We start from the raw sequence: 20,938 nt of genomic DNA on the forward strand, positions 1-20,938 counted from the left end.
ATATATTTTTTTTTTCTGAAATTCAAACGACAATTACAATTAAAATCCATCTGTGGGCTCATCAAATGGGTTTTTTCATGATGAAACGTTACGTGAATCTGGGTTTATTCATGGGAACGAAACAAAACCGTGTTTTAAGAGATTTTATTTTAACAATGGAATATATATTTTTCTGAAATTCAAACGACAATGGGAATAATATAATTACAAAAAAATAAACAATTGCTTCTCATGGAATTATATCAACAATATATTTGTTCACTAAATTATTAGTTCACATGGGATTCTCCAGCGAGGACGGTAAGAGTCTAAATTTGTCGTCAAATTATAATCCAACCGCAACCGCACGGCATCTGCTTCACCATTTTTGTATAACAGCCCCCCCACCACCAAAATACATCTTTATATAAAATAAATTATATATATATATATATATATATATATATATATATATATATATATATATATATATATATATATATATATATATATATATATATATATATATATATATATATATATATATATAATCGAACATATGGTATAGAGTTAAAGAATTGGATAATCGTATGAAGGAAGTGGTAAAGAAGAGTGATCTCGATGATTCATATAGTCTTGTTTTACATAACTCTTCGGTCTTCATGCATTACCCTTTCAAAATTACATGAACCATCCCTATGTTTTGGGATAACCTGCATGTTTTGTCCAATCAAATTTTGTCACTTGTTCAATTAATTTGGTTTGGTTTTGTTCAGTTTTGTCATGGTCTAAGTTAAAATAACTATTTTGTTATTAGCTGTATTTTTAATATTTTTTTAATTGTTATTGTTATTATTTATAATATTATTCAGTCTACTAAATAATATGGACCCCATTCCCACCTTATCCCCTCCCTTCTCTTATTTGTCCTCCTCGATTAGGCTACCACACTCTCACTCCATCGTCTTCGTCACCTTCATATATCCTATTGACTATCACCATCATTGATGATGCATTTTCCTCCCCTTCGTTATCTTCCTACCACCTAACCAAATATTCCACCATCACTACTTCATTTCCTTCGGTTTTCGGTTTAGGTTTTTCGAGTTCTTGAAATGAATTCATCTTCATCGCCTTTCTTTCTCATGTTTATGCCTTCTTCATTCCCATCTAAGAAGACACATATGAGACAATTAGTATTTTGATGTTAAAGTTAGTACTAAAGACCAGGAGGGCATTTGTAACCCATGACATGAATGAAATTGGAACTCTCATAAATATTAAAAGACATATCTTGATGCATTTATGAACATAATGGTGGTAGAAGCCATGAAATGGATGCAACTCATCTTCATACGGTTACATACTGAAATAGGCAAGGGCTAAAATCGATTTGGAGTGAAAAATCATGTGTGATAAGTTCCCAATATTTTTTCATAATGTGGATGAATTTATTTGATTATGCGCTGATTCATTGAAAGGAAATAGAAGTTATTTAATTTTTTATGTTTGCTTTATTAAAGATCCATGAATATTAATATTTATGTTTTGTTGTCTGTTGATATACTATGGATAGTCTAATAAAATTGTGACAACCCAAAATTTAGTCCGTCGTTATAACCCGTTTCCGTTAATACAATATGCTATTTTATAAAAGTTCCATTAATTTGTGGTCGACAAATAAATAAATGTTTTATTTCATTTTCATTCGAATGTTATTATCGTCGTAATAAAATAAATAAAAACACGTAAATTATCTTTCCATTTTGTTGAAAAAAGTTTATTTTTAATTACAACCATTTAACCGGGTAAAAAGTTTAAACCTCGTTAAACATAAGTATCGGGTAGTCTTATACCGGGTACAACACCCAAGTCTTATATAAAGGAGGGCGGACACTTCTTAGAACCCTTTTACCACACTAGACCCACTTTCTCTCTCTACTCTCTCTCCTCAAGTCCGATTTCGCTTCAAAACCGCAAGTTTCCGCCTCCAAAACGTAAGTTCCCTTACCCTAACTTGTTCTAGACATCATTGATTATTGTTTTAACTCAAAAATCATGCAAAGAGGCTGAAAAAGAGGAGTTTACGGCCTAAGAACCTCCTTAGGCCGTAAACCCCTAAAATGATGTCAAAAGTGCCCAAATTCTCCCCTTTAAGCTTGGAAACTAGTTTTGGACTTAATCTAGAAGTGTTTGAACCTTGAATTAACGAGTTTTAGGGCTTGAAAGAGGGTTTACGGTCCAAGCATATGCTTAGACCGTAAACACCCTCTAAGCTTGCAAATTAAGCCCAAAACACCTCCAAACCACACTTAGGCTTAAGATATGGCTTAGGGACTTGCTATTTCGGACTTGGAACACCTAAACATCAACATTTGAAGGGTAAACTAGAGTTTACGACCCAAGCATATGCTTAGACCGTAAACTCCCTTAAACCATGCCAAATGACCCTTTAAACCCCTAAAAAGCCTTATACCCTCACTAGAACTTGTTAGGAATGAGCCATGGACCTTGAAATCAAAGAATGGGAGGTGTCCAAGAGTTTACTACCGTAAACCATGGGGTTTACGGCCGTAAACTCCCAAGGAGTGGTCCTTGGACCGTAAACTCCAAGGGAGTACCCTCCTTTAACCTTAAACACCCCTATAACCTTGTATATTGCCTTAGAATCATTCCTAGAACCACAAGAGGCTTGAAAACACTCAATTACACTCCTCCCATGAGTTTACGGCCGTAAACTCATGGGGGATGTGGTCTCCCAACTGTAAACTCACTTAAGGTGAATTTTAGAAGAGTAAACTCCATGGTGAGGTCTTATACTCTTTCCTTGCAACCCATTAGCCTTCTAGCACTCAACCATAAGACCTTTAATCACATTAGGATGTCTATATGTGTATAATTAGAGTCTAAATCACTAATTACTTGTAAACATATGTCTTCATATGTTACTAGGGTCATAAAGGGTGTACAAGTCTTTACTTGACACCAAACGCTCATCCGACACATCCACCCGATCTACTCGTTGCAGGTGAGTTCATACCCCTTAATGAACCTTTTTAAATGTTTTTACATGTTTTTTTTTTTGGGGGGGGGGGGGGGGATACAAGTATAATGCTACAAGTTTTATCATCAAATCATATATGATTCACAATTTATTATCAAAAAGGGATTTTTCTATACTTTTAGCTATTTACCAATAAAATTGTTTTAGTTGTTTATCAAATGCATTTTTAAGATTATATTGTTGTTAAACTATTTTCAAAACTGTGTTTAAATCATTTTTCTTTTTAAAATATATCTACACTAATATATTTATATAAGTAAGACTTGAAGGACTTAGGACTGATAACTCGCCTTATTTCCTATTCTTGTTTGATGTGGTCTTAGGGTATCTGTTATCCGTCCGACTGTCGTTGATTTCTTAGTTATATATCATATATATTTGTGTTAGATATGAAAGTCTTCATCTCATACAATACTTTTGTTATTCAAAGGCAGGAAATCATACACTCTAGCTAACTATAATAGGTATAGTTAAGACTACTACTCGTTACCTCTACTACTACTATACTCACTATAACTGCTATTACTACAAGTTAATACACGTATAAGAGAACACTCTATGAACTATACAAAAAGACTATTATACTATAATACAAGAGAATACACGAATCCAGAGTATAACACACTATCCCTCTATAAGACACTCTACCGCGCTTACACCATGTGACCAGGGCTTTCCGGAAGGAATGCAACACTACATGTATAGATCTATACGGGGCGGACACTATTACATCCCGACTGTTAACTACAGTCCGATTCGACTAGGCCCAGGGGTGGCACTACATCACTACATTACGCATGACCGGGAAGGTCATCGGGTTCTCTATTATCATTTAGTCTGGTTACATGAGGGGTTACACCTTTATCCAAATTAATACACTAAGACTTAAGTCTAAGCTAACATCCCTAAGTAAGTAAATATCTATTACTAATGGAAGTTTGCACCACTACTACTGTCAACAGGCATAATTTTTCTTCATCTATGTTACTCATATGAGATTTATTATCGTACTTTTACAACTGAAGGTTTTCAATGATAATACTTACACACAACTCAAAGGATTTTAACTTACAATGTACTTTTCTGGAAAATATAGGATTTTCTAGGGACTTCTACTACTCATAAACATAAATTTCAGTTTTTATACTATAAGTTTGTAAACACTTTTACACAACAACGACATAAAATTCTTATGAACTCACCAGCTTTATGCTGATACTCGTTTTCAAAATAAATTGTATCCTCAGGTCAAAGATAGACAGGTACTGGTGCAGCTTTTGGAGAAGATTGAGCATATACAAGAGTCATCTTTTATTTTGTTATACTTTTGGTGTCTATTAAACTTTACAGAACACATTTGTAATTAAAAGCACTATATTAATGAAATGGTTGTTGTTTTTGTTTTTACTATTATGCAATTGTAATGATACTGTACATGAAACATCCCAAAAATACAGTCTGAAAATTTCGTTTTAAAATCAGTAATAAAACCATATTCATCGACGTCGTATAAGAATCATAAACAATATATCTCAAAATATCTTAACAACTGTCAAATATATCAGAGTATAAACATCCCAGGCTGAACAAATGGTGTGTGCACTGCAACCTCTCCGAGCTCTTCTTTTGAAAACTGAGTACCTGAAACCAAAACTGAAAACCGTAAGCACGAAGCTTAGTGAGCTCCCCCAAACTACCACATACCATACAATACATATAAAGCACATACTGGGCCTTGCCCACTGCATCGGACCGAAGTCCGGAACTAGCTGCATCGGACCGAGGTCCGGAACTAGCTGCATCGGACCGAGGTCCGGAACTGACTGCATCGGACCGAAGTCCGGAACTGACTGCATCGGACCGAAGTCCGGAGCTAACTGCATCGGACCGAAATCCGGGACTGACTGCATCGAACCGAAGTCTGGAACTGACTGCATCGGACCGAAGTCCGGAACTGACTGCATCGGACCGAAGTCCGAGACTGACTGCATCGGACCGAAGTCCGGGACTGACTGATCATAGCATAACATAACACATATCAACTAATATAAACACATATACTGCATACTGCATCGGACCGAAGTCCGGAACATATAACACACAAACATGCTTGAATCACATAGACATCAAGCATACTGAACTACTGCTTCGGACCGAAGTCCGGAACTACTACTAACTAAACGGGTCGGCATTGTAGCCGTAGACCCGTCCCTACTGGAAGGAAACTCACCTCACACTGCTGAAGTCTCGTAGACACAATCCCACACTGCTGAAGTCCCGCAGACTCCACCCCAGCTGCTGATTGACAGATCCCCGAACTATCAACACCAAATAACACCCAATTAATAATTGGGTTCTAACACATAACTATAAATATATGCTTTGGATAATTACTACATTACCCCTTGCTTGGCTTACCCAAGCCCAAGGCCCAATTCCATAGGCCCAAAGTCAACTAGGGATCAAAGCCCAACATATGGCCCAACTTTCCAAATTGGGCCCAATCTCTACATGGACATCCCTTAAGGCCCAATTGATCAGTCCAGTCCAACATGTATCATTCTAGGGCCCAATATCTTACAACCATCTAGGCCCCAACTATGGCCCATCTATGGCCCAATTTTCCAAATTGGGCCCAATCCTTCATATGGGCCTTACCCTAAAGCCCAACTAATTACTCTAGCCCTTTTGACCATTCTCGGATGGCCCAACACAAAGCCCAAGTGAAATTAGGGTTTCACATCAAATGATAACTAGGGTTAAGTGTTTCTTACTTAACCCACTAAGGACTTAACACACTAGGGACTTAATCCATTAAGTCTATTATTGCTTTGATTAATTTCTGCCAATGATTATTATTTAATATTTCACTTATTAAATAATTCTCATGTGTCCTGATAAATTCCCAAATATTAATATTTTCTCAATTAGCTCATTAAGGACTTAATCCATTAAGTCCTTTAATCTACTAGATAAATGGCATGGAATAGTTTGGGCTTAATTCACAATCCAATCCCAATGGCCCACAAGTGGGCCCAATTAATCACAATTAGGGTTTTCTAAACCCTAATTAGGGTTTCCACTCAAACATGGCCCAATAGGCCCAAATCAAATCTCTAAGCCCATTAGGGTTTGCTAGCGGGGCACCACCCACTACCACCTCGGGTAGTGGTGGTCGATGGCGGCTCACGGCGGCGGCCACCACCTTACGGTGGTGGTTACTACTATTTTTATTATTAACCAAAATAATTACAATTACAATGTTTGATCAAAACATAACCACACACACTAACACACTAACTAACACACACACACTGCCACACCATGGTGGCCGGCGGCGGCGCTGGGCGGCAGCCACCACCTCACGGTGGTGGTAGTGGCTTCCTTGCTAATTCCGGCTAGGCTAAACACCCAAACACCACTAAACTGCAATAAACACACACCTACAAGATTCTATTTGCACAAAGGTCCAGCCACCCTCCCTTGGTGGCTCACGGTGGCGGCAAGAGCACTAGAAAAGCAACAACAGCGGCACAGCGGCGGCAGCCAACATTCCCAATGGTGGTGGCGGTCCCTGTCCAAGAAAATCACACTTGAAATCTTCATAAATAATAAATAAACATACACAACCACCTCCTATGGTGGCTGGTAGCGGAAAAAGGGCAGAAAATGGTGGTTCAAGGGCCGATGGTGTTTGCAGCCTCCAAACACGGCGTCAAAACACCAAAACAAACGAGGAAATGAGAAGAGAAGCGACAGATGACCTTACCAAGAACCTCCCGGTCACGCAGAACCCACACAGCGACGACGTAGCTGTAGTCGCCAGACTCGGTGGCTCTTCCGGCATCCCTTACGTCACCGGCAGCAGCAAAGAGGCGGTGCTCGTCGGTGATGCAGCAGGCGACGGCCTCGATTGGTCGAAAGAAGAAGAAGACGGAGATGGCGGCCGATGCGTGCGTTCCATGGGTAGTGGCGGCTGCATCTGATTCTCTTAGGGTTGAAGATGCGTTGTGGGGAAAGGATACGGGTATATCCCGTGTCTCTTCCAAACTTATGCCCCAAATAGACAAGTTTGGTCCCTCCCCATCCATTCTTTTTCAAATGAGCTCCAAAAGTTACCATATAACCCCTCATGACAAATTTCTTTCCAACTAGATACTTACTTTACCATTTATACCCTTAAATCTTCAAAAAAAAAATCTATTTAAATCCATAAATTACAAAACGCACCCTGACCTTCGAAATCCTTTTCAATTTAGTCCCAAACTTTCATTTATTAATTTATTTAAATAAACGGGGCGTTACAGTACATGACGTCCTCCACCCCAGAACGTATTCCGCCGTTCTCGGTTTTGGGGTGTGACAGATTGGTATCAGAGCTTTGTTTATAGTGAATCAAGTATATCAACCTATAAAAGATATACGAACTATAAACACTTCGGGACTAAAACACTCTGACCAAGAATATATACTTATAAATACTAAAATATTTAATTAAGTATATATATATATACACACTCACCACTACAAAAGGGTCAGTATCATACTAGAACAGAACAAAGTATTAAGATTGTTGAACAGCACAATTAAGCTTAGTGACATATAGTCACATCTGGGTGGATGTATCCCGATCAACTACATTTTTTCAGGAGTGACTAGACAGTGCCTAAGAGTGATTGTGGTGTTGCAACAAGTCTAAAAACTTACCAACACTACCACAAGAACATTAGAACAAGAATATTATAGGAGTATTCTGCATTCTACTAACTACGTATGTGATAACTAAAAGGGTCGTTACCGGTAGGACAATAGTTGCTAAGTGGATACACCATGGTTACATGTGACTAGGGCGCTATAGACTCAGAATCTATGGCCTTTGCTTTATTTCCTGTTCTTGTTTGATTGGGGATCTGAAGCTATGGTTGCTTATTCGAAGGACTATCTTTCTTCGGTTACATGTAATTGGTATGCACTACGCAAGTATTGGGTCGACCGATAACGATCCATCTCATAAGTACCCTAGATAAGTACGTCTATTAACCTTTCTTTCCTCCTTTCTCACGTAGATAGCATGGCTGGATTCCACTACCCCGGCGATCCGTATTATCCAAACCAAGGCAATGGAGGATGGCTCGATGAGGAGCCAGAAGATGATCACCCAATCCCTTTTGGATGATCATCATGCAGAAGGCTTTTCGGATAGCTCCAGCTCCGAGCCAGAAGTTAACAACCTACCCCCTGTAGCTCCAAACCCCAACCCCCGTCCGGCATTTCAAGGTCCCACCCCCATGTGGGCAATAACCTTGAACCGATGGAGCGAGGAGCAGGGTCAGCCCTTACCTTACAATGGAGACCGAAGCTTCTACAACATATGCGAGGGAGGATCAGCGGACCAAGTTCTGCCCATCATGGTCCGAAGGATTGCCAGGAACGTCGAGCAAGGTCAAGAAGCCATTGGTCGAGTTGTAGAAGTGGATGCTAACTCAAATCTCAACATTGTTCGCATCCGCCAACTTGAAGAAGCTATGGATAGAACAAGGAGGACCAACGAGGCTCTGAAGCAACAGCTAGCTGCATCCCGAGCCGAAGTTAGGGAACTCCGAGCACGTCAGAGGACTCATGAACGACATCTTCAGGAAGTTATGCGTCAACTAGCAGATCTGAGAGTTCGCCCAATGGGGACCCATCGCCAGTAGAAGATGTCGAAACATCTCACTCTATTATTTAAGGACTAGCCTTTTCTTTTCTATGCTCAATAGAGCATTTGTCTGTAAACATTCCTAACTTTGAAAGTACTCTAATTAGGCCTCTAGACTGCCAACATTTTCCTTTTGGTTTGATGTAAGGCCTACTGTTAGGTCACTTTTCCCGAACTTGTATTACATCATTAATACCAGTAAATTGGCAGTTAACTACTCTATTGCTATGACTCTCTCTCTGATTTTTGGACTATGTTGATTTAGTCCATGAAACACTCTTATCATATTTGCAATAGACTCTTACTATTGTCATCATCCCTATTAACTTTCAGTGAAAGATGCATCCTCGCAAGCGCCCAAACAGAGGCAGACCAGCAACTCAAACTCCACCTCCACCACCTCCTCCTCCGCAGTTCGATCCAGTGCTGTTTCAAACAGCTGTGACGGCAGCCATGGCCCAAATGAATTCTGGCGATGCTAGTGGATCCGGAATGGGCACCAACTCCAGACATGGTGAAATCCGCTCTCGTACATAGGGGTGTACTTATAAGGATTTCATGAACTGTAAACCCACATTCTTTAATGGGACCGGAGGAATCCTTGCTCTGTCCCAATGGATCGAAAGAGCCGAAGCTGTTTTCGAAATGTGCTCATGCCCCGAAGAAAGCAAAATCAAGTTCGTTGCTGCCACCTTCACTGAAAGGGCCCTGACATGGTGGAATGGCCACGTCAGTTCACTCTCTCTAGTAACAACCAATGCCATGGGCTAGGACACATTGAAAGACCTACTGAGAAAGGAGTACTGCCCTAGAGGTGAGGTTCAGAAGCTTGAAGAGGAACTTTGGAACCTCAAGATGAAGGGAACATACATAGTGGCTTATACGGCCAGGTTCTGCGACCTGGTAGCTATGTGCCCTAACATGATTCCTTCTGAAAGCAAGAAAATCGAACGATACATCTGGGGTTTAGTGCCCCCGTATCAAGGAAATGTTCTATCTTCCCATCCTGCAACCTTTGATAGCGCCAAGGAGTTGGCCCACAGGTTGATTGATCATGAAATTCCTTCCACTCCAGCTACAACAACCATAACTGCCACTGCACCACCCAAATCAACTGACAAAAAGAGGAAGCATTGGGATCGGAAGAAGGGCAAGAAAACTCAACCCTCCTCCAAAGACCAACAAATTGTGGCTGTCCATGCTGCCACCACTCCTGCTACCCCTGCACCAGCAAAAACTTATGTTGGGTACCTGCCTAAGTGCCCCAAGTGCCCTTTCCATCACAACGGCCCCTGCCGTGAATTGCAATGCACCAACTGCGGCCGGAAGGGCCATACCGTCCGGTTTTGCAGATCCCAACCCAAACCTATCTCTCAAGTCCCCAGTTTGGGAGTGAGTCGGGCCTGCTATGGCTGCGGTGAAGCGGGCCATTTCAAGAAAAACTGTCCGAAGGCTGGGAATGCGGGAGGAACAGGAAGACTACTCGCTATTGGCCACAACGAAGCAGTAGCGGATCATGCAGTAGTCACGGGTATGTTCCTTCTCAACAACTCTTATGCATGTGTCTTATTCGATAGTGGTACAGAAAGAAGCTTCATTAACCAAAACTTTAAACACTTACTTAAGCATTCCCCGCAACCACTAAAAGAAACATTCGTCGTAGAAATGGCTAACGGAAAGACAAAAAGCTCTAACAAAATTTACATCGGTTGTACCCTCACGTTAGACGATCATTCATTCCCAATCGATCTCATACCAGTCTCGATCAAGAGTTTCGATGTTATTGTTGGCATGGACTGGTTGAGTCTTCGTCGCGCTGATATTCTATGCTTCGACAAAGCCATTCGCCTAAATCCACCGAATCACGAAACTCTGTTAATCTATGGAGACAAACCCGGTACGAGCCTTCGTATCATCTCTAGTATTCAAGCCCAGAAATACTTGCGCAAGGAATATCGCGCCTTTCTTGCACACGTCGTCGACACAAGCCAGAAAGCAAGAGATCCAAAGGACATCCCTGCTGTATGCGATTTCCCTGATGTCTATCCAGAGGACCTTCCAGGTTTACCTCCCAAATGTCAGGTTGAGTTCAGAATCGACCTAGTCCCAGGAGCTACCCCAGTAGCTAAGTCTCCCTATCGTTTAGCGCATGCAGAGATGCAAGAACTATCCGGCCAACTTAACGAGCTGCTCAGCAAGGGCTTTATGAGACCGAGCTTCTCACCCTGGGGAGCTTCGGTCTTGTTCGTGAAGAAGAAAGACGGATTGTTTCGTATGTGCATCGATAGTGAAAACCTATGAATGTTGTGGCTGCTGCAAATTGGCTCCAAACACTAAGCCAAACCCAAAGCTAAACTCAGTAAATAACTATTGCTAGATTCAAACACTAGGCCCATAAATGGCCCAACTAACCAAGCCAACCAGTGGACCAATCCCCCATTGGGCCTGCTAAGGCCCAAAATACATTCCTAGGCCCAATAAGGAAAGCGCAACAAGACAAGCCCAAATAATAAGTCCAACACTACAAGGGAAATCTTTAGTCCAAACTAATCCCAACGAATAGCACCCAAACAAAGCCTAAAGCTCAAGAGTCCAGAAGATGGTCCAAGGAAAAAGCCCACTAATGGACCGAATGCTGGGCGTTCCCTTATGGAACGTTGGGCGTTCGTCACCAACCAGCAGTTCACAAATCTTAACCGGAACATTGGGTGTTCGCACGCCGACTCCCACAAATGATTATTAAGCACTTGATGCTTAAAGCCACACGACCAAAACATAGATCCAAGTCCTAAAGAACAACCAGAATCATAAAATCGCTGACTTGGTGACTTTGCATCCCTAAATGTCCCAACTTTAAGATATAGCATTCAACTTCCATAAAGAGGGTTAAATCTCATGCATGGGGCTTATACAACTCTAAAGATGCAAACTTTATGAATCTAGAACCTCAGAAACACCAATAGGGGCGAATCAAAGATTCTAGCGTGATCACAAACTACTAGACCATAACTATGGGACCAAAAAGGGACTAAAATCCATTAAGACTTAGATCTAAACTTCTAATGAGCAAGGTAAGAGCTTTATAACTCAGATGAGCTGGAAATGGAGAAGAGAACCAAGATCTATAAGGTCCTACTTGAACCACCACCTTGCACCAAGCTTATATTCATTGAATGAGCTTCAAACACACACCAAAACACACAAGATGAGCTCAAAACACTCTTGGAGCCTCTAGGGTTTTGAGATTAGGGTTTGGGAGCTATGGAGGCTGGAAATGAGGCCAACCCCTAGGACTTAAGGTGTTTAAATACGTCTCAAACCCTAAAAATTAGGGTTTGAGCTCCACGCATAAATGCCTTGCGTTCCCAAAAGGAACGCCTCTCGTTCGAGCTCCGCCTCTAAAAGTCCAAACTTGGCCGAAATGGTCCTTCCTTCCCCCTCAAACTAGCAAAACAAGGACCAAAAGCAATAACCTAATATATAAGGGGCCAAAATGAATAATACCTGGATCGAGCGTTACAATTCTCCCCCACTAGAATTAAACTTCGTCCCCGAAGTCTCAAGTAACAAAAAACTCGGGGTAATGCATCCGCATCTCGGCCACAGTCCCCCACGTCCACTCCGAACCCTTCCGATGCTGCCACTGAACCTTGACCAACTCAACCACCTTGTTCCTCAAGGCTTTTGTCTTCCTATCCATAATTGCAACTGATCGCTCCACATAATTTAGACGCTCATGCACCTGAATGTCATCCAATGATACCACCACAGACTCGTCAGCCAAAAACTTCTGCAGCTTTGATACATGGAACGTACTGTGAATCTGACCAAGCTCCTCAAGCAGATCCAACTTATACGCAACCTTTCCCACCCGAGCGATAATCCGGAAGGGACAAATATATATGGGGCCTAACTTGCCCCACTTCCTGAACCGGATAACACCTTTTCAAGGTGACACCTTCAGAAGCACCATGTCCCCGATCTGAAACTCCAAGTCTAATATGTGTCTATCAGCATAGCTCTTCTATTTGCTCTGTGTTGTTTGAAGCCTGTCGCGAACCTGCTGAATCAACTTGATCCTCTTGAGTACCACCTCGGTACTCCCTATGACACGATGACCGACCTCGCCCCAACATATCGGGGTATGACATTTCCTCCCGTAGAGCATCTCATAAGGAGGTCGACCAATATTGGCATGATAGTTTTTGTTATACGAAAACTCCACCTAAGGGAGATACGTATCCCAACTCCCACCGAAATTGAAGACACATGCACAAAGCATATCCTCCAATTTCTGGATAGTCTGCTCACTCTACATATCAGTCTGTGGGTGGAAGGTCGTGTTGAAGTGAAGACGAGTACCCAAATCATCATGGAACCGCTTCCAAAACGTGGAAGTGAATCGAACGTCTTTATCAGAAACTACCGAAACCGGCACTCCATGTCGTGCCACAACCTCCCGGAGGTAAACATTAGACAACTTCTCCATAGAGATACTCTGTTGAATCGGTATGAAGTGTGCGCTCTTGGTCAACCGATCCACGATGACCCTTATCGAATCCACTCTACACAGTTCTCGGTAACTTCGTTATGAAATCCATGGTGATCTCCTCCCATTTCCACATGGGAATGGGTAGCAGCTGAACCTTGTCGTGAGGTCTCTGATGCTCGGCTTTGACCTTCCTACAGGTCAAACACCGCTCAACAAACCACACAAATTCCTGCTCATGCAGGGCCACCAATAACTCAATCTTAGGTCTCGGTACATTTTCATGGCCCCCGGGTGGATAGAAAACTTGGACCAATGCGCCTCCTCTAAAATCTTTTACCTCACTCCCCCAAATGTCGGAACCCAAAACCTGCCACACCGAGTCAATAATCCTCAGTTGTCTCGAACGAACAATGAAATCTGGCCCCTGATCCGCTCGGTCTTCCAATTCTCATTCTTCAATCCCTCCACCCGTGCTCCCTTGATCATATCCATCAGAGGTGAGATAATTGTCATCCTCAAGCAAATATCTAGGATTGGAGCAGTTGTTGCCCAGCGACTCAAAGCATCGGCCACTAAATTGGCCTTTCCAGGATGATAAAAAATCTCGTAGTCATAATCTTTTACCACATCTAACCATCTTCTCTGCCTCATATTCAGATTCCGCTGATCCATCAAATATTTCAAACTTTTATGATCGGTGAAGATGGTGCATCGGACTCCATATAAATAATGCCTCCAAATCTTGAGGGCAAACACCACAGCCCCCAATTCCAAGTCATGAGTGGGGTAATTCGCCTCATGAGGCTTCTTCTGCCTTGAGGCGTAAGCTATTACATGTCCCCTCTACATCAGAACTGCTCCCAAACATGAAAATAGAAGCGTCACAATACACCATAAAATCATCTAATCCCTCGAGAAGTGCCAGAATCGGGGCCTTACATAATTTCTATCTCAAAGTATCAAATGCCACTTGTTGATCTGCGCCCCACCGAAGGGTCACACTCTTCTTAGTCAAGCGGGTCAAAGGTACGACAATCTTTGAGAAATCTTGGATAAATCTCTGATAGTATCCTGCCAAATCCAAGAAACTCTAGATCTCGGATGCATTCTTCGGAACCTCCCAACGCGTCACCGCCTCAATCTTGGTCAGGTCCACCAAGATACCATCTTGGTTGATCATATGCCCTAAAAACTGCACCTCACGCAACCAAAACTCGTGTTTGGAGAATTTGGCATATAACCTCTCCCTCCTCAAGGTATCCAACACCTCCTTAATTTGCTGCTCATGCTGCTCCTTGGTCTTAGAATAGACCAAGATATCATCAATAAAAACGATCACAGACCGGTCCATCATCGGTTTACATACTTGGTTCATGAGATCCATGAACACTGCCGGAGCATTGGTGAGCCCAAATGGCATCACCACAAACTCGTAATGAGCATAATGAGTTCTGAAAGTCATATTTGGTATATCCTCATCCCTGATCCTCATCTGATGATACCCCGACCGAAGATCAATCTTGGAAAACCAAGATGCACCCTGAAGCTGATCAAATAAATCATCAATCGTCGGAAATGGATAACGGTTCTTCACCTCCAGCTTGTTCAGCTCCAGGTAATCAATGCACATCCTGTGCGACACATCCTTCTATTTCAAAAACAGGATCATTGCTCCCTACGAGAAAGCTTTTCTGGACTTTCAATGTTACCTTTTTCAATGTACATGGAAGTTTGAGAAATAGACCTTCTAACGAAATTTACTTTTCCAGTGCGCCAAAACATTTCTAATTCAACAGCAAAAAGTAAATAAGAAAGATCTTTTATGGTCATGTCATGATCTGTCACATAGTAGTCTTTAATGAACTCACTATATGACTCAGGAAGTGACTGAAGAACCCAGTCAATAGCCAACTTCCTTGGGACAACGACACCCGACATTCCCAACCTGTCAATGTGTGGTTTCATCTCTAAGACATGAGTACGCACAAGTCTTCCATCTTTATGTTTCATTGCAAGTAGGGCTTGAGTGATCTTGAACTTTTCAAGTCTTCGAGCTTATGGGTCAGGGAGAATAATTGGAGGAGGTGGAGGAAGAGAAGTATGATTTCCATGATCCAATCGCGGAACATCATCTTCATTAGGGAAGCTTGTTCCAAGAGATTTGGGAAGATCATAATTTTCTGAACCAGACATCTACACTGGGAGAAATCCAAGTTAGTTGATTTAAATCCTTAATATAACACCCACTATGAAATATTAAGGCTAGGACCCAACACAATATTTTATAACTTGGAAGAGGTATGCCGTAATCCAAGCTATAAAATATTTGAAGGTAGGCGAATGACAATTCACCAATTTCCACCATGAAAAACGAAATAGGAATTAGGTTTTAATTGGTTTGAAACTCCTAGATCTTTTGAGATTCATTGAACTTTTCAATGGCATGTTTAAATCTCGATTGTGGCCTCTCAAGTTTGTGACTGGGATGCCAAGGATCAAAAACAATGTGTGAATAACCATGCAAATTAACTTGGTGCCCTTAATCTTTATCACCTAATCGATGTGTCGGTTACCCACATGCGCTCCACCGATCTATGATAAACAATAAGTCACCCTTTGCCATTCTTACTAGTCCAGGTTAATGTGCCGGTTACACACACATGCTCCACCAACAACTTGGTAAGATACAAAGTGTAAATTCATGGGTTAGCACCAAATTCACATTTTCCTAAAGTAACTAAGATCGGGAATTTATAAAAGGTTTAGTTACTTTATATTTATCATTATACTTATAACGAGAATTATAGTCCTTGTCCTACCCATTCGGTTAACGACCCTCCACCAGTTAAGGACGCGATGGGTGAGAGTAGACACTAATTAAGTTGCCATTTTATAGGCAACAACCTTATACCTTCCTTATAGACCGACTTCATGAATGAGGCCTACTAACAGTAAGGCTGACTTGCTCTTATACATATATATTATTAACTTATAATACTATAAAGTATAAGGGTTGAATTTTAACTTTTAAAACTCTAGGGTTTAGAATTAAAGTGTGTATGAGACTTTACAAATTCCAAAACTTGAGGGAAATTATCTGTGAGAAAAGACTCTTGAGGACAAATTATGGAGTCCATAAAACTATTTATGAGAAAAGACTCTTCAATTATGTAACATATAGCTTTCATGAAGATTTAACACAAAAAACTTTTGGTTTTCCATAACCTAAGGACAAGTTATGGTTATGGAATACATTAAAAACATTAAGATCATCAATTCAACTAACAAGCATGTCAAGAAAAACTATGATCTAGATTAAACTCATATGAACAAGACAATTCAAATCAAACAATTTTCATGTAATTAGCCTAACCAATAAACTAATATACAACATGAATCTATTGATAATTATCTTTTGAATTGGATTAGAATGATCATTACCACATCAAAAACATGTTTATAAGTTCAAAAACAGCTTAGGGTAATGATTCTAGTCCAATTCCATCCTTAAAACACAAAAATCTACAAACTGGAAAACCAACTCGTCGAGTTCATGCTTTAACTCATGAACTCGTTGAGTTTTTGGCCAGAACTCGTCGAGTTTTTAGTCTGGGCCGATTCTTGGTTTTCAAAAATAAGTTGCATCAAGTATAATTGAAAACAACCCTAGGCTCTGATACCATTGATGGGTTTTGAGCATTCTAACACTCCTATGGTGTAAATGCAACCCTATAAACATTGGATCTATGTTTTCTCTATTATACATGCAAATATTTAATATTCCAAGGTTTTATCCTAACTAGCATAATATGAAGTATATACAATACAAGAATCAAGTAGAATGACATACCTTTTGATGGAGCTTGAAGTCTTGAACCTTTAAGAGCTTAGTGCCCCAAGTGTTGCACCTCAAATGGTTCACACAAAACCAAAAACCCTTGCAATAACTTGAGAAGAAGAATACTTAGGTTCAATCTTATGAAATCGTATTTGCCCTCTTGTGTACTATACACTAGCCCCATTTCATGAACCATAGACCTCTTTATATAGTGTAGAGGATTAGGGTTACATTCATGTAAACCCTAATACCCATGACCTTTCATTTCCATAGGATCCATAGGTTAAAAAACTCCATGGACTATCCATGCAAGCTTAGCCCAACATAAATGAACTTGGCCCATCCTATATATATAAGAGTCCATACTTAATTAATTCCTTTTTATCACTAAATTAATTCTTGATCAATACTAATTAAATAATATGGTTTCATATTAATATATTAGAACTTATAATATATTAATATAAATCATAAGTATCCGTTTTCTCATTTTGTCTATCCAATTGTTCTGATGCCATGCAACCCAAATGGACCATGCTACTCTCGGGTTGAATACATACCAATAATAGTTATGGGCTTAGACATCTAATCCAACACACTTATAGCCCAATTTTCAAAATTAGGCCCAAACCCCCCATATGGGCCTTACCTTAAAGCCCAATAATTTTCCTTAGTCCAAAAGCTTGATTTCAGATGGCCCACTAAGGCCTAAAGCAACAAAGTCCATAGAAGTGGCCCAACCGAGGCCCAAAAGATGTGAAGCCCAATCAGACTGAGTACGTGGGGCGTACTCAGTTGTACGCTGCACGTACTCGCTATATGGCTTGTACGCCCAACGTATTCCTCCATTAAGCCGACTTTTCCATTAAGCTCTTAATGCTTAAGCCCAACAGTCCAAAAACATAAATCTAAGCCCCAAAGAGTATCTAAAAACATAAAGTCTCTGACTTGGTGACTTTGCATGCCCCAAAAGATCCCAACTTTTATTTTTAGCATTCTACTATCATGATAATGGCCATAACTCATGCATGGATGGTTCTAAGCTTCAAAGATGGAAACTTTATGAATCTAGGACCAAACAAACACCAAGAGTGGCAACTCTAAGCTTTAGAAATGATAATACACCACAAGATCTCATCTATGGGACCAAAAGGGTCCAAAACTCAAACAAAGGAGATCTAAGCTATGACACAACAAGTTCAAAGATTTATACCTCAAATGAGTGACAAAAGATGATGATATTCCGGATCTACAAGCTCTCACTCCTCCAATGAAGCTTCAAGATGATCTCCTTCCTTCAAAACACCAAAATACACTCAAAAAGACATTCAAAGCTCAAGAACACTCAACAATGGAGTTGGGGTTTCGTGGAGGCTGATTAGGGACAAGAGGGAGGCTGATAGAAAAGATCATTGGGACATAATGTTCTTTAAATAGCGCTCAAACCCTAAATATTAGTTTTATGGGTCTGGACACGTACGATGCGCGTACGTGCATGGCACCCACGATCCACTTACTCATATACACCCTGCGTACATGGGTGGTACACGCTGCGTACGACACCCCCAAGTCCAAAGATCAAGTCCAAGGTCTTCAAGCCCAAGATCATAATTAAATAAGTAACCAAATTAAATAAATGAATACTTTAGAATTATCGAGCGTTACATTTTTTTCTTTTCCAATGTATTGTATTCATTTCCTTGTAATTTGTAATTAACGAGAATTGGAAAATACAAAAGACAAAAGTCAAAGTAGACCTGCACATTTGCGGTCCCGGATTGGTTTTGGGTCGGTCTCGAAACGGTCTGGACCTCTGGTATTTTTGTGGTCGATCTTGGAGCGGTCTGGTCATTTTTCAGACTGGTCTCGAACCGGACTTTTTTCGGTACGATCTGTTTTCAGACCGGTCTCTTTCGGCCCGCTCATGATTTGACAAATATAGTTTATTTTAAGAAAATAACGATTTTCACTGTAAACGATAATATGTCAAATGCAACAACAAATAATGGCAACATGGATGTGAATAGAGTCAAATAAGTAAAGGATGCATTGATTATACAACTCCTCGAAAGATTGTTGGTGGTAGAACTGATCACGAGAGCTTTAATACTACACTTAGAATGGAAGGAGTGGGAGGGATGGTTCCCTCACTTTTGGTAGGTCATACCCTTCCTTCCCTCACTCTTCTTTCCCTCACCTAAAAGCCAAGGAGTGGGAGGGAAGCCCTTCCCTCACTTTTTTTTTTATTTTTTTTTTATAATTTTTAAATTATTATCAAACATAAAATTTAATTAAAAATAAAAAACATTTCATTAAGTAAAATAAAAATTACATTAACCCTAATATTTAAATAAGTAGAAAAAAAACACAAAAAAAATCAAACAAACTACAACATAGTAAAAATTATTAATTAATATCCTAATATTATTTAAACCTAGATACGTCACTCGGAATCATCGTCTTCGTCCTCGCCTACATCATCTGCATCATTCTCCCCAGCGTTACTCTCGTCGTCGGAATCTTCACTCTCGACGAACATATCAGAATCCTCGTCTGATTCGCCAAACAAATCATCATCGTAAGATAACTCTTGCGGAGGCTGAACATGAGCCCTATAAATGTGCTCCACCAAATCAACACGAAGGGCCTGATGAAGGTCACGCTTGTGTACTTCTCTTCTGTTCACCGTATACTCTTGTGTACCAACGGCTACTCCTTCGACATTTGGCAAAACTTCATTTTCATTATATCCGCATATTGTTTTTCCTTCGTCTTCAAGAATCATATTATGCAATATGATACATGCATACATTACGTGTTGTAACCTTTTCACCTCATATGACCTTGCCCCGACCGTTAGTACTTGCCAACGTCTCTTAAGTACACCAAATGCTCGCTCCACATCCTTCCTAGCTGACTCTTGCGCCTCTTTAAACTTTTTCCTTTTCGGGTCGTTAGGACATGTAAACGATTTCACAAAAACAGACAAAGGAGGATATATACCGTCAATAAGATATTATCCACGCTTATATGCTACCCCATTTGCTTGAAAAGGTACATCGTGTGACTTTCCAAGGTAGATATCGTTGAATACAGGTGACTGGTCTAGCACGTTAATGTCATTGTTTGCACCAGCTGGACCAAAGAATGCATGCCATATCCAAGGATCATGTGATGTGATAGCCTCTAGAATAATCGTCGGCTCTTTGTGGTCGCCTCTCATGTACTGACCACGCCATGCGTTGGGGCATAATGCCCAACTCCAATGCATGCAATCGATACTACCTAGCATTCCAGAGAATTCATGTTTCCCTTCATGTACCGTATACAATTGGTGGATATCGTTGATAGTTGGTTTGCGCAAATATCGTTGCCCGTAAACCAAACAGATCGCTTTGCAGAACTTGTACACAGAGTCCCTCACGGTATGCTCTGACATTCTACAATACTCGTCCCATTTGTCTGCGCCCATGCCGTATGATAGCTGACGAATTGAAGTCGTGCATTTTTGAAAGGGAGAGAAACCTTTTTTCCCCTTGCATCCATTTTCCATTGGAAATATGGAAAACGGCCTTCCAAATCGCCAACAATACGTAAAAATAGTTCTTTCCTCATCCGGAACCGACGTCGAAATTTTACAGCGTAGACGGCGTCATCTGCAAAATAATCTTCTATAAGACGATCGTGTCCGGCTTCGTGATTTCAACGTAACGGCAACTTTCTTAGGTTAGGTCGTGCACGTGATGTTTCACCAAGTCGGTTTTGATAGTATGCAACCGTTTTCGCCATGACGGAACCGATAAACTTAGCCTCCTCTACTGCCGTCGAATCGGATGATGAAAATGATGACATTTTGAGTAATATTTT

The 20,938-nt window shown here is 40.7% G+C and overlaps 1 protein-coding gene across 1 annotated transcript; it reads right to left on the reverse strand.

The window, feature by feature from the left end:
• Positions 1-20,087: 20,087 nt before the first annotated feature.
• Positions 20,088-20,624, reverse strand: LOC111919567 (uncharacterized). The gene has a single exon (XM_023915146.2). It carries the CDS (start codon positions 20,622-20,624, stop codon positions 20,088-20,090), a length of 537 nt encoding a protein of 178 aa, XP_023770914.2.
• Between the last annotated feature and the right edge of the window lie 314 nt (positions 20,625-20,938).

The sequence above is a fragment of the Lactuca sativa genome, chromosome 9 (genome assembly GCF_002870075.4).
Source record: "Lactuca sativa cultivar Salinas chromosome 9, Lsat_Salinas_v11, whole genome shotgun sequence".
In the NCBI taxonomy this organism is placed as follows: domain Eukaryota; kingdom Viridiplantae; phylum Streptophyta; class Magnoliopsida; order Asterales; family Asteraceae; genus Lactuca; species Lactuca sativa.

Excerpts from the sequence above, each read along its gene's own strand:
- LOC111919567 (XM_023915146.2), bottom strand. The coding sequence starts at position 20,624 with ATGGAAAATGGATGCAAGGGGAAAAAAGGTTTCTCTCCCTTTCAAAAA.